The sequence below is a fragment of the Genypterus blacodes genome, unplaced genomic scaffold, assembly GCF_046128005.1.
Source record: "Genypterus blacodes isolate CSIRO-AG114 ecotype Tasmania unplaced genomic scaffold, CSIRO-AGI_Gbla_v1 ptg000133l_1, whole genome shotgun sequence".
NCBI lineage: Eukaryota > Metazoa > Chordata > Actinopteri > Ophidiiformes > Ophidiidae > Genypterus > Genypterus blacodes.
In genome coordinates, this window is record NW_027466935.1 from 6,570,937 (window position 1) to 6,594,629 (window position 23,693).

At 43.3% G+C, this 23,693-nt stretch overlaps 4 protein-coding genes across 5 annotated transcripts; all 4 read right to left on the bottom strand.

Moving 5' to 3' along the window:
* Positions 1 to 64: 64 nt before the first annotated feature.
* Positions 65 to 3,618, bottom strand: psmb7 (proteasome 20S subunit beta 7). Its single transcript, XM_076164264.1, has 8 exons — positions 3,513 to 3,618; positions 2,751 to 2,844; positions 2,563 to 2,660; positions 1,895 to 2,035; positions 1,585 to 1,700; positions 1,266 to 1,324; positions 954 to 1,105; positions 65 to 244 (listed from the first exon to the last, which is right to left on the bottom strand). The coding sequence occupies exons 1-8, from the start codon at positions 3,572 to 3,574 to the stop codon at positions 133 to 135; spliced, it is 834 nt and encodes a 277-aa protein (XP_076020379.1). The 5' UTR covers positions 3,575 to 3,618; the 3' UTR covers positions 65 to 132.
* A 1,541-nt stretch (positions 3,619 to 5,159) lies between these two features.
* nr5a1b (nuclear receptor subfamily 5, group A, member 1b) lies at positions 5,160 to 7,698 on the bottom strand. The gene is made up of 6 exons (XM_076164055.1): positions 7,597 to 7,698; positions 7,368 to 7,509; positions 6,480 to 7,033; positions 6,205 to 6,324; positions 5,867 to 6,014; positions 5,160 to 5,410 (listed from the first exon to the last, which is right to left on the bottom strand). The coding sequence occupies exons 1-6, from the start codon at positions 7,696 to 7,698 to the stop codon at positions 5,160 to 5,162; spliced, it is 1,317 nt and encodes a 438-aa protein (XP_076020170.1).
* A 785-nt stretch (positions 7,699 to 8,483) lies between these two features.
* Positions 8,484 to 13,927, bottom strand: crata (carnitine O-acetyltransferase a). 2 transcript variants are annotated; one of them, XM_076163597.1, is made up of 14 exons: positions 13,788 to 13,927; positions 12,381 to 12,659; positions 12,121 to 12,239; positions 11,975 to 12,028; positions 11,676 to 11,841; positions 11,410 to 11,584; positions 11,113 to 11,291; positions 10,764 to 10,864; positions 10,492 to 10,614; positions 10,140 to 10,262; positions 9,910 to 10,045; positions 9,709 to 9,771; positions 9,451 to 9,588; positions 8,484 to 9,264 (listed from the first exon to the last, which is right to left on the bottom strand). In XM_076163597.1, the coding sequence occupies exons 1-14, from the start codon at positions 13,812 to 13,814 to the stop codon at positions 9,049 to 9,051; spliced, it is 1,899 nt and encodes a 632-aa protein (XP_076019712.1). In that variant the 5' UTR covers positions 13,815 to 13,927; the 3' UTR covers positions 8,484 to 9,048. The 2 variants fall into 2 exon arrangements, with proteins under 2 accessions (XP_076019712.1, XP_076019711.1); XM_076163596.1 differs by having other exon boundaries at positions 10,492 to 10,617.
* Positions 13,928 to 14,204: 277 nt separating this feature from the next.
* Positions 14,205 to 22,306, bottom strand: crb2a (crumbs cell polarity complex component 2a). The gene is made up of 12 exons (XM_076163595.1): positions 21,652 to 22,306; positions 20,981 to 21,176; positions 20,608 to 20,747; positions 20,124 to 20,294; positions 19,932 to 20,045; positions 18,852 to 19,802; positions 18,098 to 18,672; positions 17,563 to 17,728; positions 16,345 to 17,206; positions 15,971 to 16,087; positions 15,671 to 15,797; positions 14,205 to 15,453 (listed from the first exon to the last, which is right to left on the bottom strand). Exons 1-12 carry the CDS (start codon positions 22,277 to 22,279, stop codon positions 15,232 to 15,234), a joined length of 4,269 nt encoding a protein of 1,422 aa, XP_076019710.1. The 5' UTR covers positions 22,280 to 22,306; the 3' UTR covers positions 14,205 to 15,231.
* Positions 22,307 to 23,693: the final 1,387 nt, after the last annotated feature.

Sequence of the window (23,693 nt, forward strand, 5' to 3'; positions counted from 1 at the left end):
CTCAGAGGACAGGATGGAACATTAGATCTTTGGCAAATGAAATAATGGGTAAGACTAGAAGAAATAATGGTTACATACATTTTATTGTAAACATGGAAAAACATGTGACTGTTATGAGAGAACTAGAATGTTTTAAGAAGTGTCCATGGTGTGAACGTTTTCCTCCAACACCTCCAGGTTCAGCGGAATCACAGACTTTGACAACACCCCGGTCGTTCCTTGTTTGTACTTGTAATCACCGGTTCTAAGATAACAGAACAACATGCTTGGATTAAAATGAGCCCCATTGTAATGCGAACGCTGGCAGGAGGTCTGGCAGTGAACGATTGTCTTTATTATCACAGCACACAACGCTCATCAATCACACAGCAGGAAGGAATATACACTCAGCTGACGACTCTACAAATGTTAGTTAGTAACCAATAGTGGCGAGAGACGGCGGCAGATTAACACGCACTGCACACTTTACTCACGGGTAAAAGGCCTCGAGATTGTTCATTCTTCAAACAAAACAAGCAACAAGGCAAAGTTTACCTGCCATTCCAGCCATGCTTCATGCGTACATTATAACGTCATTACACAAGTGAGCGCTGTTAAACCTAGTGAGAGCCTGCTTGGTGCAATCAGGTGGGTGCTGACATCACAGTTAGCAGAGAGGCAGACATGCATGGGCAGGTTGGACATGATGTAGGGAAGAATATTACTGGCACTACAATGACCACTATGCACGTTTGGCCAATTGCATTTGACCATTTGATTCTTTGGGTGTATCAACGTCATTTGTGCGCCACAGGAAAGAAACCAAAAGAGCAGCTAATGAAGTGTTTGGATTACACACCACGACCATGGTCATGACAGGGTCAGAGTCAGAGCTGATCATGACTCAGAAATCTTTGGTGAAAATGGCCAATCAAAGAGTTTTCACTGAATCCAGGGTGAGTATCATCTCTTACCTGACTCCCTTCTTGTTGGCCTCATCGTGGGGACGGATGTAGTCCAGGTTACCCTTGGTGATGACGCACAGGTCAATGTTGCTGCCAGAGCCGAGGTCATTGAAGATTCCTGCTGCGATGGCATCGCGTACAAGCCGCTTGGCATCCTCTTCCTGTCATTTAACAAATCACAGCACGTCAGACTTCCCTCATGCAAACCAGATTCACACATCTTAACTGATCCTTTTACATCAGTAAACACATAGTGAGGGTGGATCAGTCATTAAACAAAACTGAATGTTATGATTCCATGTGATTGACAAATGGACTGACCTCCATGTCGGGCTTGTAGCGGTCCTCAAACACAGCCATGGCAGCCAGAGAGCCAGAACCTGCAGAGGATAGACAAACACACCATTTCTCTGCTGTGCTAATGGAGACGGTGTGACAGTAAATTGTCTTCTTAGTGACATTCTGCCTCAAGCACTGAACAACTTCTAATGTGAAACAAGTGGAAAATGAGTCCAAAATGAAACAGATCATATTTAAACAAAGGCCCACTAGTCTGCTGGTCCATTTAAAACCACTGCTTGAGTGTCTGACAGAAACCCCTGAGATCAGACAGGTGTGTTGGTGTGTGTGTGTGACTCACCCATGGTGACATAGGGCAGTTTGTCAGTGGATCCATGCGGGTAGATGCTGTACAGATGAGGACCCATGCAGTCGACTCCACCCAGGACCAGAGCAGCACCGATGTAACCTTGATACCTGAGCACACACACACACACACACAATAGCTACAGCTTTATACGTTGTTGTGTGTAGAACTAGCTACTTATCAGTTTTATGATCATACATTGCATTGATGATGTCACATTGCCTCCCCTTTTATACGAGGTATTAAATAAACTGATAACATGCATAGCAGAGGCAGATCGGCCTGCACACTGCCGGCGTCGTACCTGAAGAGCATTTGTTTGAGCATGCGGTTAGCAGTGGCCACACGGGGCAGCCTTCCTGTGGAGAGTGAGTGGAGCTCCAGGTTGGAGGAGATGATCTGGGTGGTCATCTCTGTGTCTGCAGCCGTACCTGCGCCGCAACAGCTGGAAAACAACAGAAAACGCCTTTAGCACGTCTCCTCTATCTCACACAGATCACCCTTCATACACACACTGCACAACCCGTTACAATGAGCTGTCAACTTTGCTCAAAGATAGATAGATAGAAAGCTATAATCCTTTCAAAGACTGAAGTTCATTTTCAATCCAAAATTAACAAAACAAAAACATGTCGCCCCTCCACATATTTCAAGCACATTATAACAAGATTACAGATTTAACACCGCTATAAAAGATACAGGAGATTAAAACATAACTAAAATCAAGTTACAAAGCATTATGTTTGACCACAAATAACGTTTAATCACTGAATGTACCAATTTACATGGACATCACAGTTTAGGTATTTCTTCTATGTTAAGTCAGGTCAGCAGAATAAACATTTAAATTCCTTTATTGCTTGGAATAAAAAAAATCTCTCTCCCCATACAAACCAAAACAAAGCTCATGGCATCATATTCGTCACACACACACAGATGGTGTTTGTCTGCGTGTTACTGTGTCTGACTTACTAGATGTTAGGGGAGATGTAGTGGATCTTGGAGCAGTTCTTGTCTGCCACAATCATCCCCTCAGTCGCTCTGGTGTCAGCTCCAAGAATGATGCCATCCTTCACAATGACAGACCACAGTGTTACACACACACACTTAAACTCAAACTGCAGCCCCTAGTCCTACCTGGACGGCTTCATGCCACTCACCTTGAACACCACACCACAGATGGTTGTCCCGGTTTTACGAGCCGCAGGCAAACTGCTGCCCACTTTGTTGGCTTCTCCTTCCAACAGTGCATTACTGAAAAATAAAGACATAAAGCATTACTTTCAAATGTGTAATGTGAAACTTTGGAAACCACAAAACACACATATTCCACCAACCAAAACACTGAATACTAGTGACATCACTTATCATCACTTTCTCAATTAATGCTAAAGTGACTAAAATAATACTTATGTTTATTAAAGCAGAATAATGACATTAACAATATTATGAATAATGATAAGAGTGCCAGCAGTAGAATAGTAATTTTAAAATATATTTTCAGAATGGGATAAACATTAAATAACTACAATAACGATATTAATAAATTTGCAAACATAACTCCATACATGTTATATTAGCAGACCAGTGAGATACGCGTTCTACAAGCAGAATAATGATAAACACATGGTACTTGAAGAATAATGACTAAATGACAAACGAATGTAAAATTAAGAATCGTTGTATAGTAATTTAAACGCTACATTAGCAGACTGACAAACGTTCGATGACCAGAATACTTATACATTTGATGAGAACGAAGTGGCCATGAAGAAACGCCTGAGTCATTGTGCGATGCGCCAGGTTTTCCGACAAAGAAAAACACGGTTATTCCTCACAGTTTACGCGCTCACGACGCTTAGAACTTCACGCAAAAGCTCCATTTATCTCCCAGTCATAGTTCATTTTTTGATAGCTCTTACCGTTTGCAATTTTCGAAACTGAAACCACCGGCAGGTCTCCTCATCACTGTTAGCGCCGCCATTTTACTAAAACCTCGCGTTTCCGGGAAGTGACGCTGGCACGGTGTCAGGCGATGTTGCTTTCAAGGACGCCCCGTCAACTCGACTCTCCTTACTGACTAAGGAGTGCCTAAATACTCCAACGTTTTCTTCATATAAAAGTAAATTAAGAACAAACAAAAGACAGCGTGAAACCAGCACAAAGCACTGTACAATTTTATTTATTTATTTAATTTATTTTTCATATTAAAATGGGAAAAAAAAGACGTTTCCCCTTTGACTGGTGTCCATGTACTTGTACTTGTCGATGTAAACTCAATGTACTACAAGGACTCAAGAGGATTTGCACACTGTCTACTGTTTAGTAATACACACTTACTGTACTACAAGATGCTAAGTATGCTAGGTATTAGTAATTTATATATATATAAATTGGAGTATTTCAATTTCTCCACCATTTCATGGTAAGATGATGAACATAGTTTGACACAAAAACACTGTAGGAGAATATTATTCATTATTTCAACAATTTTCATTTAGAAAAAGAATTGAAGTAGTGTTGGAGTGGCTGCTACTATTTGGTTGCGATTTGTCCTTGGATGGGACGGATGGCAGCGTGATGCCAGCTGGATGTGAAGGCCGAGCAGAAAAAGGATCCAGTGAGGAGGAGGAGGAGGAGGAGGAGGAGATCAGATAGGACGCCTCCACACAGCATTATGTGATTAAGCCGTTCATCAAGGCAGAGTGGCTAAAACAGATGGCTGAAGGTGTCAGTTTGATTTCAGGGTACGATAACTTGTACTCTGACGTAAGTCTGCAGGAAGACATGCCTTCTCCTTGTCCTTCATCTTCCATTAGATAATCCTGTTTGAAGTAGATAAGCTTCATATGTCACAGTGTGAAAGATGTTCAGTGTCTCTGACCTCCATTTCTCAGTAAAGTCTTCAAAAGTACACCTCTATTTTTAATAACTGAATATACAAGATCCCTATACTGTATCTTTGGCTGACTTTTGGGAAATATTACCAACGTGACAAAGCTTGTATGTCATACATACTACAATCTTGTGTCAATGTTTAGGACCATTCTAAAGAGCACCTCTGAAACATTGTATACATACCAGCTCAGTTCTTTACACAGGAAAGAGAACTGCTGCTACAAAGCTGGATGTCGCCTGAAACACAATGGTGAGCTGTAACGTTGACATTTCTCTAAACTACCAAAACACAACCACACCCTTATTCCTCCAGTGGTAAATTATTTATTAATATGCATATGGTATATTTCTTATTCATTAAATAGGTTTTATGATTTAAAGGATCTACAGTGATAACTTAGAACTTTAGAAGACATTTTACACAGAAAATTTAAGTGTACAACAATACAAATACCCAAAATCTGAACCAACAATGTTAGGTTGGTGTTTGTATTCAGAATACTTGGGTTGCTAAATGCTAATCATTATTCTAAAAGGTTATCTGCTGTGGTTAGTTCTGTGAATTTCAATAATACGGCTGATCCTTAAGGCAAAAATACTATTTCCCCTTTAAAATATCAATATTAAAATATTCTAAATTATTGTGTCAGTCCTCAAGCACAGTTTTCAGTTCACATGCAGTGGCGCTTGGCATGGAGCATCTCAGCGAGCAGACTGCAGGGAACCTCGTCGCTCAGGTGTTTGCAGTGTAGGTAATCCTGTGCCAGAGAGCTGAGAGAGCGCAGCTCAGACAAACACAGCAGCAGGTGAGTGAACCTGCCCAGGAACTCTGAGTAGGCGCTCAGCGTGTACTCAAGCAGGGCTCCCTGCACACGCTCCTGGACACGCTCTATGAAGGGGTGGTCTTCAAGCAGCTGCACATCTGGTATGGGGAGGGAAAGACATCACTGAAGACCTCTCAGCACCATTTGAACAGGTATACAGTAGCCCTTAAAATTTGGCACCAGTGCAGCTGTTTCTACTATGTGTCTCATTCATTCATTTATTGTTGCTTGATTTTAATGGATGCAGAAGAATAGATGCTCTACATGTCAGACCCCAAATACTGAATGAACCTTTGAACCAACTAAACCATTCATCAACCAACCGACCGACCGACCAACAAACCATCCTATTTAACTGAACACCCAACCAAATAAGCAGCAAACTGTCCAACCACACTACAACTTGAGCAAACGTTCAATCAAACCATCAACCAACCAATTTAGTACCAACCAATTTTTGTGTCAGTAGTGAGCAGAGCTACAGACAGTGAGTTGTTTGATCTTTAACCTTAGACACCAGTGAGACAGGTCGGCTTTGGTGTTTGTCCACTAACCTGAGTTGAAGAGGATGAGGAACCTGATGCAGGAAATCTCTTGACGATCTATCTTTAAAGAGTGAAACTTCTCAACCAGCTCCTGTGCCCTCCACACAAGACTAGCCAAAGTGGGACCAGCATGAGAAGCTATGGACAACAGCTCCACCTGAAGATAGAATGAAGTAATTAGCATGGAGATTGTATGATAATATTATTGGCTCCAGAAGTTTTTGGGTAAAAGGTATATATTCCATTCTGGATGTGTTTTGAAGTAAAAGTACCGAACAAACAGATCCCAAAACATGCATAGGCACTGAAATTATGGTGACATGAAAGGACAGTTAGAGGTCGCTCACCTCCTGCCCAGTGACTAGAAGCAGATGGCCTTTTCTGCCACGCTGGACCTGCCTGAAGACAACATCTAGAACCAGCAGATCACTCCAGCAGCTATGAAGCAGCTTCATCTGGTCACCCACCTGATACAAGAACATGTCATCAGAAGATCAGTCTGCCTATATTACCATTCTGTTCTTTCCTCATTTAATTTGAAATCATGACCAACTACAAATTAGTTCAGTGAGTCCTTTCACTCATTAACAAACAGTATCTAGTGTGACTGAATGAAAGTTACCTGAAGGTCTCTGAAGAAGATGCACTTGCGAGCCCAATCCACCATGAAGAAAAGTGTTTGTTCAGCCATGACACACATGACCGTGCCGAGTTTCCCATGATTCCCGTAGATATTCTGATCCTGATGCAGATTGGCAGAAATCTTATTCTGCATCTGTAGCTCATCTGGATCACAGCGCAGGAACTCTGTCACCAGCTGAGGTATCCTGGGAACTTGTGGAGAGAAAGGAGGAGAGTGGATGCAGGTCTGTGCTGAAGATGACATGTTGTCTGGCAGCTCAGACTTGATGAACTGGTTGGAGGTTGTGGCTGAGCTGGAGGACCTGTGCACACAGAGTGCCGGTTGTCCGTGGCTGATAGTAGTCAGCGGGGGGCTTTGAAGGCTGCTGGTCAGAGTCTGGTCTGTTTGTGCTGAGGAAACAAGAGGTGGACTTGCCTGTAGTCTGAATCCAGCAGCCTGAATCAGTGCCTTCCTCTGCTGCTTTAGCGCACGATCACGCTTGTACATGGGACCAAACTTGTTCCTGCCTCCTCTTGTCCGATCTGCTCGAACAGCTGACAGAAAGTATGAATTTTGTGACATTTTTACACATTTTTCATAAATCTACTATGCAAAAGCTCCTTTCTCTTTAGTTTAGAACAGTCATCATTATTTATTACTCATTTACAAAACTCTACTTAGTAAGCTTCTACCTTATATTGCAAAAATGTATTCTGTGAGCAAAAACCAATCTGAAATGAAACCCGACAAATGTCCTTCAGTTTCTGTGTTCCATATACATAAACAAAGAAAACATTGAATAGAACTCCTAATAAACATGACTAAGATGCTGATTTGTACATTGTAGGACTGTAAGAAGAAAAGTTAAACATTTGCAGCCGTTCTCACCTTCCAGCCTCATGCCCACATGCAGGCACCTTTGGAACCTGCAGGACGGGCAGCGCTTCCTGCGGCTCTTATCAATCCTGCACGCCTGCTGTTCCGCACACATGTACTGCTTGTTGTTCTGAACGGTTCTTTTGAAAAACCCCTGCGAGGAAAGATTTCTGATCACATGCTGTTTGGTAATCAATACATGATGAGAGGCTGCTGTGATAGACAAGACAGAACTTCTAACCTTACAGCTCTCACAGGTCAGCAGACCATAGTGATACCCAGAGACCTGATCTCCACACACCGGGCACAGATCCTGCATGTCCAGGCCACATCTCCACTCCATCCTGATTCTCTCTCTGTGCAGTCACTGAGGGTTTGAAACCACGCTGAGTGAAAGCACCCAGAGTGGATCATCACCTGCCCACCCACAGAGAGGAAAGGGGCGTGGTCTGACCTGTGGGTGAGACGAGAACCATCCACGTCTGTTTCCCGTGGAGGGGGCGGAACAATGTGCGCTCCCCGTGGTCCTGATCCTATGCACAAGCAGGGCCCGTCCATCATTGGGCCAAAAAGTAGACCGCCTTCGATGAAGTAGACCGCCTTCGATGAAGACTCACTGACTAACCAACCTTTGGACAGTTTGGTGCATTTCACATGTGACACACAACATGTACATGTGTAAAAGGCGAGGACATCAATCAAACTTTGACTTAACTAGAGCTTAATGTTGTTTTTGATATTTTGTGTTTTATTGCAGGGATGCTGCTTGTGTTTTTATCAAAATCAGACATGCTGAGGAAACATCTGGCCTGGTACAAATCATATTTTAAGCAAATTGGTAATAGCTTTCTGAGAGCTTGGCTATGAGTATACAGAAATATTATCACATAATGTTTATCAAACATGGGTGTGTCTTGTCAAGCCCATAACTGAGCCCACTAGTAGACACCTGATCATCAAGCAGGACACTTAGAGAACTTGCCCAGTGCTTGCTCATGGGGGAATGTTGGGTTTCTTGAAATGCCCTGTATGTTAAGTGCCCTGTTGTGAGTTGGTGCTATACAAATGAATTGAAGTGTTGGCTGTTTCCCATCTCAGATTGCATCATCATTCACAAAGTGTCAAACGTCAAGAGAGAAATAAACGTGATTTATAAACTTCCACATTACATCTCCTGCTCCTTCATAGCTTTACAGTTTGCAAAACTTTAACTCCAAAATGTCCTTGTTTACATGTTGGAGATGTTTTCCCAGGTTTAGTTGAAATCTACCATCACTGAGGTTGAATATCAATTTGGGAATTTATTAAAAGTATTTCGGATAGAACTCCAAGTGGAAAGGCACTTCACGTCATAAAAACAAATTAGTGATCTAAAACAAGACTAGCAATGAAAAAAAATAATGAATTGAATCAAAACTCCAGTCTGTCCATTCTACGCTGTGAAATTCTAAATCAATCTGAAATCAAGGGATCATATCCCAGATGAAACTGCTCCATTATTTTACTGTAATGTCTTTGTGTATGTTGTTCAACCTCAGAGAAAGAAACTGTGTGGAACTCATGGCTGAGTGTAACAATCAGAAAGCTGGTTCACAATTCACCAAGCTGGGAAGTGTGTGTGATCTAAAGCAGACTGAAGTCATCATCATTGTGTCATTATGGAGTCCTGTGTCTTCAGGTCCTGTCTGTGTCGTCACAGTTTGGCTCTGGGCGTTTGTTCCAGCAGCGCCATGATGTCGAGCAGAGCCTCCTTTATGGCTCCGGCTAAGTTTGACGCATTTGTTTCTTTACAGCTGTTAAAGGCTGACACAGCGAAGTTGATGTGATCATTCATAGGATTGTAGCAGACTCCATATCCGTCAGCTACCACCGGGCCGAAGCACATTAAACAGTCCATCTTTGATGGAACCTTGAAAACATCAGAACACACAGATTAAACATGGATCTGATCCCTGCAGAGCAAAGGGCATTAACAATACATACAACATGACGTGTTTCTGAATCCATCTGCATTACTGATATGTGATAGACTGCACAAAGATGCTCCATAATAAGATTAGTTAAACAACTGTTTTATACTCTAGGGAACATTTACCTGACTTGTGGAGAGCTGGTAATGCAGGGCTTTGCTGTAGGACATGTCTGTGAACACAGTAGGCATGGAGACCTGCTCCTCCACAGCCTGCAGCTTCAGGCCCAGCAGGTGTCGGTCTATGGCCTCTCCCTTGATTGCCTGGCGGACACATTACGTTGGTGAACTATTATCAACAACGCTGATTTGCCACAGTCTTAAAATTATATCATATAACAGACACAAGTTTATACTGAAAGTTATCCTAATGCACAAACTCACCATGTTTGTGTATGACCTGTGACCTCTGACAGCTTTTTCTAATAAAGACACCTTCTCTGTGTTCTGTGAAAAAGAAGAACGAGACAGGAAGTTTAACATACATCACCTGTGCAGGGCCACATTTTGCGGTCCTGTTTTTTTCCCAGGACAGTCTGGATTTGACACTAAAACAGTGAGTTTGTATTTCCTTATTAATCTGACCTGTTTGCTGGGGTCATCGAAGGCTTTCACAAAGGCAGCAGAGGTGCCGGAAGCTGAGCGGATTGTTTCAGTGCGGCCTCGTCTGAACATTCTCAGGGAGGCACTTTCATATGTGGCACAACAGCGCTGGTACATCCTGAGAGAGAGGGAGGAATCATAGAAGTAATTAGGCGTTCACTCTGCATGACTGATCAGTAGCACAGGAACACCCCTCCACCTGATAAGTGTACCTGTAGTAGGCCAGCTGTAGTGCCATCTGTATAAAAGCATCCGGACTCATTCTGTGGGCCTTTGGCACGTTCTTCCCAAAGTGGTTGAACACCATCACCCTCATGTCCAGCTCCTGAGCCAGTCTGCGAGAGGCGACATTTCAGGACAGACACATTTCTGTGGATGTTTGGAGATTTTCTAAAAATGTTAGCCTATCTAATGACATGAAATGCTTTACTGTAATTATAATGCATCTTACTTTGTCATTATCTAATATTTAATGCAGACAGATTTTATGTATGAAAGGTTAGCACTGGAGCTTTTTTTGTAGAAACACATATTGAGATGGATTCAGGTTTTAGCTCCACTCACAGATCCATGCTCTGCTTGGCTTCCTCGATGTCCTTTTTGATTTCAGGGTTAATGTTGAAGTGTAGTTTGTGTGGGTTTGGCAGAGTTCCCATGGGAGAGGAGGACAGGATCTCCGGCTTCCTCCTGCTTCCACAAGGCAGACAAAGACAAATATCTCTAAGATATACTCTCACACAAATGAAGCGAATAAAACTAAAAGGAAAACAGTTCTTAACAAAAACACCAGCAGAAATACAATCAGCATATTAGTGGCAATGATTGAATCTACTTACATGTGTTCTATAACATGGTCAATCAACGCCACAATGGGTGGACCTTCAGCAGGGGCGTGCTCATAGTTCAGACCAGACGATCCATCTTCACCAATAACAAACTGAGAAACAGAAGCACCAAGCAGCACTTAGCATTCTGTCCCACTAGCTACAAATGTTATGTTATGGTTTAATTGACTTATTATGGTTAAAGTTGAGGTTTGGGTCAATTCGGTGGTATTTAAGATTCTGTAATTTACAATTCCCCTTTTGCTACCCTGTGCTGCTGTAACATTGGACATTTCCCCTTATCTTATTCTATCAGATCTGCGAGTGTGTGTGTGTGTGTGTGTGTGCCCTCTGTGGTCACCTGCACCGTCTTGTCAAACCAGCGGTTGCCGCTGTTCCACTGGCTGCCTCCTCCATGCAGCATCTGCACGGCAACACAGCTGGGCTGCATGTCAGCATCCACAGGGGGCGTGGCTCCGTCCAAACACAGTGTGAAGATGCTCCTTTGGATGGCCCGCACAGATTCCTTGTTGGTCTTATCTGCACAGCAAAATAAACTTAGTATTATGTGGCAAGGGGGTTCATTATGAGGCACATGTTACATTTAAACAGTCAGCTCTTCACTCTGTGTTAGATCTAGCTTCACTTCCACACTCACCCTTGATGAGGTTGGCATAGGCTTTGCCCCAAACATCCCGGTGCTGCGTGGTGAGGATGCCTATAGGTTCCTTGTTAGAAGGGAGGGAGGAGTCACAGATCTTCTTGAGCTGAACGTAGAGCTGATCAGTTGTCAGAGGAGCACCATCACTGCCATACACATCCAGCCTGAAGAACTGATCGGAGAGGGGAGAGGATTGCTTAATTTAATGACTAAGATGTTATACTTTGTGTGTCACAGGCCATGACGTGTTGCATGGAGCATACCTGAAAGTTGTGCACCACAGTGATGTGTTTGGGGGGTCTGGAGCTCTTGGCATGGTTGACAATGGAGTCTCTCTTCAGACCAGGGATGCGGCACGAGGACAGCACTTCATAATACTGATTCATACACAGAGGACTTCCTCCCAGAAACTCAACTGGTAAAGTTTCACTGAAAAACAAATAAGGCCCAACATTACACAACAACATGGGCACAAGCAATCAAAATGTTAAAAGGAATATACTGCACACTCTGTTCCAGTTAGTGTTCTCTAGGTCATTTCCTTAGTTGTGTCAGTACTCACTTGTCAATCATTGTCTTGAAGTCCAAAACTCCTGCGATCAGTTTCGCAGCGTATCTAAGCAGAGAGCACATGTACGTTTATTGCAATACACCGTAAACTAGAAACACAGTAACAATAATAATGTTCTGTGTGTTCAGTGTGTGTACCTCATTTGTCCCTCCTTATCTCTGAAGTCCATGCGGGGCAAGACCAACCCAGGGCTTGAATGAACCACCACGGGCATCCTGTAGTCTAAATAGGCCGTCTGTATCCACCACTCTGATAACTGCAGAGCATAACACAAACACACAACAGACCAACAGCTGAATTTAAGGACAGTAAAGTTGTGTGGTGCAGTGTAACATCTTTGTTCACACTACTATCACCATAATGGCTTTAATCTGGGGCGAGCAGGTGTGGCGCTCACCCAGTTGTCTGTGTTGCTCGCTCTCTTCTCCAGGCCTCGCTGCAATCTTTGTCCAACACCTCCTGGTTTCTGAAACTCTCCCACGAGTTCCTTTGAGTTATTCAGTTCGTCCAACTCCACGATGGGCTCCAGGGCCGCCAGATAGCGCTCACAGGTCTGCTGCAGCGCCGGGACAGGGAGACTGGGAAGGCTCTTCTGGTGGCTGAGGTAGCGGCCAGCGACCCGAGTCGCCGACACCGGTTTCACCAAGTAACAGGGTTTTCCCATCCCAACCTTCACCTGTGAACAAATCCAATGACATAGGAGTTCACTTGTGAGGCCTGAGTGTGAACACCACATTACCCAACTCCCTCATTCTCTTGAACCTGAAGTGTATATGTTGCCTTTGAGAAGGCAAACTTCTTTGTCAGACTTGATTGGATTCATGTCTTCATCATCTCTGGTGCATATCTACGTATTTGGTGTCTTGGGGGACAAAGTCATCACTGATCTGATCCCGGAATCTTTCAAAGAGAATCTTGTGCTTTGACGGTTGGCAGTATTGGACGTAATACCAAAATTTCTCTGAATTAACTTTGAGGATGCATAGCTTGAGACCAGCAATCCACCCTGTGTCGTCCTTGAGTGAGCCCATGGCCTGAGCTGTCTCTTCAAAAGTCTTATTATTGCCCTCGTAAAATACAGAAACAAGGCAACTTCAAATAAAATCTCTCTCCATAGACAAGTGACAAAGTTGTACGTCCTTCTTATTATTTTGCTATTCTGTCTTTCCTCACTCAGGCCTCTGCTCATTCCACGTGTAGCGCTATGGAATCTCAATTCCTTGCAATATCATTCAATATGTCATCATACCACTATTAATTGTGACATCAGTCATGTTGTCGTCGCAGTTGACATTCAGTTCACAAAGTTTGTAAGCACCTGACATCGAGCACAACAGCTGATTCTGTCATGACTTCACGTGACTGGGAAAAGGTTTATTGTTTTATTTGATTCGCAATTGTCTTGACTTCCTCCTCCATTCAAGAGCTGTGACGCATTTACAAAAGTCAAACTGAAGCTTATTTGTATACGTGTTAAATTAAAATACAGATTTTAACATCCGACGCATGCGCACTAAGGTCTTCTGCTATTTGGAACTGTTAGCCAGCTTCTCTGTTTAGCTCACCTTTGACCGACTTAGCCTGTTTGATTACGACTTATTGTCAGCTAGCTGCCTGTACGTAGCAAACAGCTAAACACGACCAACACATCTAACAAGACGTAGCATCCCCTTTTCACAAAGCTACTTCAAATATAGACAATATTTTTGAAAGCTAGACGCATAATCAATAACGCCGAATACCAACGCTCATTTTAGCAGAACCCCTGTAAACAGCTGTAAATGCCGCACGGAGGTAGACTTACCATAGTTCGGTAGCAAACAGCCCACATTCTGTAAACACATGAACGCCCCACACCGATCGGTGCTCAAAGTCCAGACTGAACGATCACAGCGGTCATGCGAGCCTCTAAAACACAGTTCAACCATGCACTATGGGATTTTGTGATGCGCGTTTATTCTATACAGGATGGTAAAATAAATAACAACGGTATCCGTGAAATCGAGCCGTCATTTGTTTTATTTTTTTCTATATCAATCTCAAATCAGAGTTACAATAAAATGTTTTGTTTGGGTATAAATCGGGAGTACTAAGAAGAGAATTAATTGGCGGTAGAGTTGCTGGTATAGTGTTTATTAGTACGAGGAAGTGATCACTGAACTTTTTTCCAATGTTTCAAATGTTTATTTCTTTTCAATATTAAAATTTTACATCTCACAAAATGTCCCCAAACACACAACAAAGATTTATTATAAAATATTCCATTCTGTTCATAAACAATCATGAAAATGTCACATTGGCTGACTGTGCAAACTTAAAATCAAGTAAAATACATAAAACTCAGAAATATACATGTACACAAATTGAAATAGACGTGAAAATGTTGTTAAACCGTAGGTTATAACATGAGCGCCGAGACCACTCTCTCCTGGCGGTCCCGGATCGGTTGATTTGCTCCAGACCCGAGTGAGATTACAGTGCTCACATAATTTATATCCAAACGAACCAATTGGAAGGATAAACACTCCCGGTTTCGGAATAAATGCTCCAAAAGAGCCAGGTCTGAACACAGCCTCAGAAACACTATGGGATTCTTATGACAAAGCAAAAACCTCACAATCAAAAATAACACCTGGCCCTTTAAAATACAGTGTTTTAACTGGACCACTGCACAGGTGTATGTGAGTAATATTACATCATAGCAGATGATGTGCTTATGCACGTCCCTGAATGATTTCTGTCACTGGTTCCATTCTCCATTCAGATCAGTCGCAGAACACTGAAGCAGCAGACTGACACAGCCTTTTAGTCACTGCATCATCATTTTGAGACGAACCTTATACCACACATATCACATCATATATGACATCTATAATGATGTGATACTGATAATTCCTATGATACACCTCTGTCTCTTTTGATAGCAGAACAATGACCACACAATAACCAAAAACTGCATTCCTGGTCTTGCACTTCCATTAATTTCCACAGATTTTTCACATGTACAAACAATACAGTGTTAATGAGTTCTACAGTGAATTGCAATTCACTCATCCTATGAATGACCTCCTGGGATGCAAATGACCTGTGCCATCTCTCAATAAGTAACACAATGAAGTGTGGATTGGAGTGAGGCAGTACCTTCTCACCAACAGAGGGGGCAGTTTCAGCACAGACAGCAAGGACCTGCCTTAGCTCCCCTTACACTCACTATGCCACCGACTTGTATTAAAGCCTTAAGTTCTTCATTAGATGAGCCTTTCTTCTGGTGGGACTTTGAGCATGCTGTCCATTTCCAGGCGAGCTCCTGCCGTTTCCTGTGCACTGGGGCTGTAGGCACCCTCTGATTGCCGCTTCTTCCTTGCTGTTAGCACCATGAACGTCAAGCCAAAGGTCAGTATCAGCACACAGATGCTGAGCAGCGGGAGGGCTATGGCCAGCCACGGTATCTGCTCTTTCTGGGCTTGTTTCTGCAAAGCACACAGAAGACAAGATTGTTCTGCTGCGAGAATGGAAAAACACCCAAAAATATTCGAAGCCACCTGGTCGCGTTCACATTTTTCATTTTCTCACCAAACACGAATCCTAAATACATGGATTCAAGTAGATAATATGTTACATGCTGCCAGTAACTAAATCAAATATCAAAGGATCTATAACTCATAAAGAAACCTTTATTGACTGTACGTTTGTGTCGCAGACTGGGCCGTTGTATCCAGGTAGGCATTCACACAGAAACATATTGAACCGGTCCAAACAGGAACCACCATTTCGACAGGGATTGGATTCACACTCGTTTATCTCCACCTCACACCTTAAGAGAGAAAATGCACAAGATCACACATTAAAAATTGATTTGGGGAATAAAATACATACAGAAACAGTAAATCCTCGAAAAAGTAATAGTGGAGGGTGGTGAAGTATTAGGGAGTAGGGTGTCCCTTCAAAAACATTTTAAGTTATTAAACTGAATAACAATGTTCTTACCTGGTACCTGTGAAACCAGGGATGCAGGTGCAGTTTGCTCCCCACAGCCCATCGGTGCAGATCCCCTCATTTGCACACTGGACGTCTTTGCCACACTGTATTGGAGGAAAGTTCCACCTGAAGGAAATTAGACTACGTTTCAATATGGAATCCAAGAATTCACTGGTGCTTGATTGGGGTAGTAGTGAAGGTTTCAGTCTCTTAGGGATCTTTAAACCACATTAACGGCCACAAATTCAACCAATTACCAGAGTTAAAATTCTCTGCTAACTTCAAGGCTTCAATGTTAAATTTATCAACAATGTAAGATGCTATTTCAATAAATAATAATGACTGTGTGTGCACTCTGGAAATACATGTGTAAGGGTACTCACTGGCAGAGCGGGCCTGTGTACTCCTCCGGGCATATACAGGAGTATCTGTTGGGTCCATCCTGACATGTTCCTCCGTGTTCACAAGCATGATGCTCACACTCATCTAGATCCTCATCACAGAACACGCCAGTATATCCAGGGTGGCAATAGCACTCGAAACCAGCTAAATAATCTTTACAGATTCCATGAACACAGGGCTGAGATGCACAATCATCTGTGTCTATTTCACACTGCTCTCCTTCCCAGCCAGATCCACACACGCAACCAATTTTATTAAAGCGGTCTTCACATGTTGCTCCGTTTAGACAGGGATCAAAATCACAAACAGGGGCACTGTTACATCCCAGATTAATCCTTGTTTTTCCAACTATATGGAACTGAGACAGCTGTGGGGCATTATAGTTATCCATAAAAGGAAGGTAGACTCCTCCAACCCTTACTGCACCCAAACAACCAGTGAAACTCTCTGCGATCGCCAACACGGCCTCCTTCTCATTGAGAAAGTCAAGACCTGCTGTGAGGTCTGGTGCACTGCTGGCATCTGTGATTCCGTCAACTGTGATGACCCAACAAGGAGCCTTGCTTTGTTTCTCCACTGTCACATGATGCCAGCTCCCATCAGCCACTTGACGAATGCCAGTGAAGGTCAGTGATTCGACATTGTTTCCAATGTGGACCTCCACGTGGACCGAAGAGTCCAGCAGACCCACCATAAGCAAGTCAGAACCCCGGGAGGCCCGCAGCAGCACAGCATTCTCCGAACGAGTCCGCAGGTCAATGTATATTGAGGTGATGTGTTTAGCCAGGGAGCCTCTTGCACTGTACCTCACGGGGTTGTTTTCAAAAGTGGCATTGTACACACCTAGAGGTCAACAAATACAGGTATCTGAATTAGTTTAATTTCTATGAGAGTGCACTGATTTAATAAAGCAATAATGTAACATATTGTGAAACTTTTTATCTGACACTGGGTAAAGAAGCATATTGTCCACTGTAAAATCTCCCTTAATTATTATTATTACCTCCTGTGGGCTTTTTTGGCTTGCTGCTTCTAAAGGTAAAATGTTCTTATGAAGCAATAAGCTCAAGAGGCAAAGTATTCCAAAGTCCAGGGTCTCATACTGGAGTACAATGGATAAATAAGGGCTTTATAAATTCTAATGACTACTGCCAAAAGGATGTGACAAATCCATATGTAAATGACACAAAGCTTCTTACATTCATATCCGTCAAGACGGTCGACACATTGACCGCCATTCACGCAAGGATCACTGACACACCACACGCGTGTTTCACAGCTCTTTCCAATATATTGCTCTGGACACGAGCAGGCGAAATCATTGAACGTGACTGTGCATTCTCCTCCATTTTGACATGGCTTTGCCTACAAAGGAAAGGAGAGATAATTCATTTCATCAAGACACAATCACCTTCGTGAAGAATTTCAGAAATGGAGGGATCAGAGGATTTGTATCTTTATATCTGGGAATTTTCCAGGTTTCAATTAAGATACAAATCCTCTGATCCCTCCCAGTTTCAAATGCCCAGTCTTTCTTACAATTAACCCCACTGTTGTCCCATACAGGATGCAAATAGTGACATGTTGCATTAGTGACACGCAGAAGGGAGGTTTGAGGTTCTTAAGGGTCCAACTAAAAATCTTCTTGGAATTACTTTAGTTTTACAACCACTATTTTCAATACAGGATAAAGCACTGTAAGGGGCCAAGCGGATAAAAAAAATGACTTCCTACCTTACAAGTATCATCACTGATGCAGCCCGTTGTTACATTTTCAGCATCACTTGGTAAATATACCTCTTCTTTGTTTGAGCTATTCCATGCATCCACATCCAGATGAATTGTGTCCAAACGAAGGTCTTGCAAGCATCCTTTGAAATATCCCCCCCAATCCTCAGAGTGCCAGTCTCCTGGAAGGCCTCCTACATATGCCACATCCCCACTGTTAATGTTCACCAGGGGAATCTCTCCTACTACATAACGAAGACCTGAGTGTTCAAACAACACCTGTCCATCCTGGACTGCCACTTGTACAAGCTGTTTCTCACCAGTGGTCACAAATACTGGAGCTGTCAGTGGATGGCTTGTAGGTAGAGAACTGACAAACACCCTCCCCATCCCCAGGTACAATGTGAAATACACCTCTTCCTCATCTTCCTCTGTCGATCTCCTCAGCTGAAAGAGTAAGCCGTCTGGCTTCAGGGACCTCAAGAAGAAAGAGACGTTGAAGTTGCTCCCATGGCTCTGACTGATGTCGTAGCTGCTGAAGCTCAGCCCGTCTTCACGCATGTAAGTCCACGAGGGAAATTCTGCCAGGGTAAAAGTGACAGTGTGCATTATTCTTGTGAAATGGTGGCAACAGTTTTGACATATCTAGATGCAGAAGAGATTATACATGATTGATCTTTATGCCATCGGCCAAGTCCAGTCAGATTTCATTCTCCAATACCCAGGTAATACTAAGGTATGAAAAAAAAAGGGTGCTCACCTTCAAGGCACCTCTCACCATGGAAGGGGCGGTAGCAGTCACAGTGAAAGCTTGTCCACATGTCCACACAGCGTCCACGTCCAAAGCACGGATCAGGCTGACACCATTCAGTCTTATTGCATCCCTGCTCATGTCCAGAGTCTTGGTGAAATGTTTGGGGTAGAACAGGCTTGGAGTCGATCATAAGGTCTTCCATACATCCAATGAATCCTGAACCGCTCACTGTGAGCTCCAGAACCTCCTCTGGTGCTCCCCCCACATACACATGAGTAAATGTTTCTGAGGGTTGGAAAGGTTCATTAGGACTGTCATCTGTAACTCTGCATCCTTCCCTGTCACAGCCTGGCCCTTTCACAAGCAAACCCAGGCCTTTGTTACCCACAAACACATGGGTATCCCACCAATCCCCATCACTAACCCAACCAGGAAACATTACATCCAGTTCAGTCTCCTCAGAATAAGCTTTGGCATGAAGCCTACCGCTCATAATCTCAAGGAAGAGGTAGCTGTCCGCTTCACCTCTGTAGAAGAGCAACATGTTTGGTAATGTTGTCCGAAAACGTAAATCTACCCCAAAACTATTAGGAACATTGTGTTGAACTTCTCCTCGCATTTGCTCATCGAGAACAACATCAATGTGAATGAATCCTGGAGTAGAGAAGGAGAACGTGGTTTGTGTGGAGCACAGGTCATCATAGAAGCCATGAGGGCATAAGCAAGTGTGCCCATGTTCTTCCCCATTCAGCTCTGGCTGGCATGTTGCTCCGTTGTGGCATTCATGGTCTACGCAGCCCTGGAGTTTGACAGCACAGTGATCACCTCCCCAAGGAAGTTCCCCCGGCTCAGCTTCAGGACAGTGGCAGGTGTAGGAAGCCACGTTGTCTTCACACGAGCCACCGTTCTGACAGGGCTGGCTTTCACACTCATCAATATTCACCTCACAGAGGTCACCTGCAAGGAGAAGCATTGAGGCTTAGCCTGCAATCCATTGTGCTTGCAACTCAGAAAAAGTAGTAATGGACACATACACTTTTTGCACCACAATTAACACATTTTGTATTTGAATTGTGTAGGATTCACCTAGAAATCCAGTGGTGCAGGTACAGGTGTAGCTGTTCATGTGATCCTCACAGGTGGCTCCGTTCTGACACGGCTCAGACTCACACTCATCAATGTTGACCGAGCAGTTCTCTCCTGGAAAGTGAAATTTCTGCATCAAACCATATATGATATAAATATAAGAACTGAGGTTGTTCCTTCAGTTTAACTGACCTGCAAATCCTGGCTGACACTGACAGATATATCCAGCAGCATCTTCAAAGTTCAGTTCCCAGTCCAGGTCCCAGTGAGATGGATCTGAACGCTCAAAACAATCTCCTCCATTCTCACACGGCTGCTCTTCACACTCATCAATGTCTGTTTCACAGTTCTGTCCCTCATAACCTACAGGACAAACAAAGAACAGCATCACCCGATTGTTAACAGTCAGTTGTTGAGTCAATACTTTAGTTTTAGGATGGAAGACAGCCAATGGAAGCAATAGACGCATTCCCTTCAGGTGTTCAACAGGCTGCTCACGTTTTACAAAACAAACTCTGCATTTAAACTTCATCATGGAGTTATAACATTCTAACCTAAGGCTGCATAGGGATTATTAAATGCCTCATAAAAACCGTTCCTTGTATAAAGATACATTTTCTTCGCTGAGAATTGATCATAAATGGGAATAATATATGCCGGAATGAAGTTGCACTACCTGGGCAGCAGAGGCAGCTGTATCCGTTGACTCCCTCTAAACACGTGGCCCCATGCTGGCATGGATCAGACACACATTCAGGGATGTCCTCCTCACAGTGCGTCCCCTGGAACCCTGTATCAGTGCAGTCACATTCATAGCTGCAAGACACAAATAAATGAATAGGTTACTTGCTCCAAAGCACAACTACATTTTTGTTCTGGGGTGTTTCCATCAAATTCTGGTAGGTTCCAGAGGTGCTGCTATGTGAGCAATTGCATCACCGAGTCGAACCTATGGCCTATAGGTATCTATACTTTCATAGCCCTTAGCTGTGTGGTGTGTTTACCCTTTTCTGGATGGTTTACTACATTTATGACAAAGTGTTCCATACCTGTTAACCATGTCCTGACAGACAGCTCTGTTTTGGCATGGCTCACTGACACATTCGTCGACATCCACCTCGCAATCAGTGCCATCAAATCCAGGCGGACACTCACATGAGTACAGGGCGATAAGATCATGGCAGGTGGCGCCATTGTGGCAGGGGATGGACTCACATTCATCTACTTCAGTTTCACAGTTGACTCCTGGTGAAGGTGAGAATTCGAACCAGAGAAAACAGTGAGGAATGATGATGAAGAATGATGATGATGATGTTACTGTATTATTGTGGGCAGGCAGACAGAATGATGACAGACTGGTGACAGACTGATGACAGACAGCGTGACGTGGGAAAGCAGCAGTACAGACAAGTAACACTGACGCTCCTGACACACAGCAGAATCACAGGACAACAACACCAGCATGAGAAAACCATGATGGAGGTATTTTCTGTCCCTTTATCTGCTCTGAAGATAAGACGCCTAACTGTGCACTTAAAATACTCCTCATTCCCACTTTATCAATTCACCAAACACTTTGGGATTCACAAATGCGCAGACATCTCGTGCAGGTATCCTGTGCCTGTTCCTGTGTTTCAATCCGATCAGATTCCATGACATTGCCTGTTTCTTGTGTAAAACTAGCAAGGGACACAGCTTGTGTGTGTGTGGGAGAGTTTACCTGTAAAGCCGAGCAGACATTCACACTGGTAGTGATCCTTGTCATTGATGCAAGTTGCGTTGTTCTCACACGGCCGTGATGCGCACTCATTGATGTCTATTTCACAGTTATAGCCCTGAAATCCAGGCACACAGAAGCAGTGGTACTCTGCCACGTCATCCACACAGATTGCTCCGTTCTGACATGGCGCTGAAAGACACTCATTCATGTCCTCCTCACAGATCTTCCCTCCAAACCCTGGAGCACAGCGACAGTCAAAGCCCTCAGGCAGCAGAATACAGGTGCCATTATTCTGGCAGGGGTCATCCATGCAATCAGTCACATGCGTTCGGCAGTTCCATCCTCCATAGCCTGCTGGACATCGGCAAAAGTAGCCATTTAGCTGATCAACGCACAGAGAGCGAGGCTGGGAGCAAGGATTGCTCTGACACTCGTCCACCTCCTCTGTACAGTTATCACCTGTCAGTCCTTCTGGACAGATGCAGTGGTATTCTGTGGTACCAGGGGTGCTGCTGCATTCCTCACAGGGAGCAAAAGAGCAGGCATCATAAAGTTCATCACAGTGTTTGCCCATGTATCTCAGCCCCTGTGTGGGACAGATGCAGGCGTAGTCGTCCATGGTGTTCATACAGGTGGCTCCATTGCTGCAGGGAGCAGACAAGCATTTGTCTGCTGTGGCTGAGCATAGTGTTCCTGGAACACAAAGGAAACATCACGTCTTTAATTATCAATAATATCATATTATCATTATCATTTCCATATTATTATTATTCCAATTTCAGTTGTGGACCATTTCTATATATTATTTTATTTTGTTCATCTTTTTAATTTTAATTTATTTGGTTTTAGTTTCACCTTTTAAAAAGAAAAGATAAAGGAAACACTTAGCAAATTATTCTGAATAATGACAATGCACAGCCATAAACATACGCTCATTACACAGAATCGGCACAGACCTGATGATGTGCCCTTCATAGCCCTGACCTGTACTCACTGAGCATGAGCACAAGCTCTTGTTGTGAAACATGGGACTATTGATAAAAATGTCTCATGTCAGCACTTTTTTTTAACAGTTGAATCAGAGACGTTGGACTTCACAAATGTGGACATGAATTGATCAGGCCTCGTTTTAAAGCCCAGAATTCACAAAGTATGCTGACCAGAGCAAAGCCAGACAAAGGCAAAAAACCTGCTGTCTGCCTGGGCAGTTTTTCAGTACAAGAAATTTCAATCTTAAATACTAAATTGTTCTGAAACCAGACATCAACAACATTATTAAACCCAGCAAAGGTCTGGACTATGCATTATTTATAACATATACTCTCAGCACACAGTTTGACAAAACTGAGGTATAAAAGAAGAATAAAGTGCTGCCAAGGAAAGTTAATCATAGGCAACCGGGCTCGCTAGTTAAGGCTTAAAGACGTTTCACCTCTCATCCCAAAGGCTTCTTCAGTTTGGACTGACCCATGGGGATTGGCAGGATTTAACCTCTGTGGAGGTTTCCTTGGATACCATGACCTGGTCGACTGAGAACCTTCACAGACATTAAAGTGCTTAATGTATGGATGAAAATCAAAGTGCTTAACTTGAATAAAGAACTTTTTTTAAATTAACCACCCATGACCTCCTCTCCCCTTTCCCCCTTTAACCTTCCTTCTCTCACTTAATGAGATAAATTAGCTCTTGATTTTCCTTGCAGCATGTTGAACCTTTGGAGGAATGGAGTCCATATTTCTCTCATCTTGCTAAAACAGAGAACTGTGTGGCTTTCTGGACAGTTTGTTTGACTAAGAAACTTAGTTGAACAACAAAAAGAGTATCAGCACCTGTCCAAAAACCTCACCAAACTATCGCTTATCATACTTTAATATTAAACCTTTTGTTGTCCGGGCAAAAGCATCTAGCCGTCCAGATTTGGACCGCTGCCCCCTTGTTGGTGACCCCTGCTCTAGGATTTGAACGCAGGAATTGCCTGCCGCCTGAGTTGGCATTACCAACCACTGAGCCACTGACACCAGTTAGCTTGTAGTCAGTGCAAA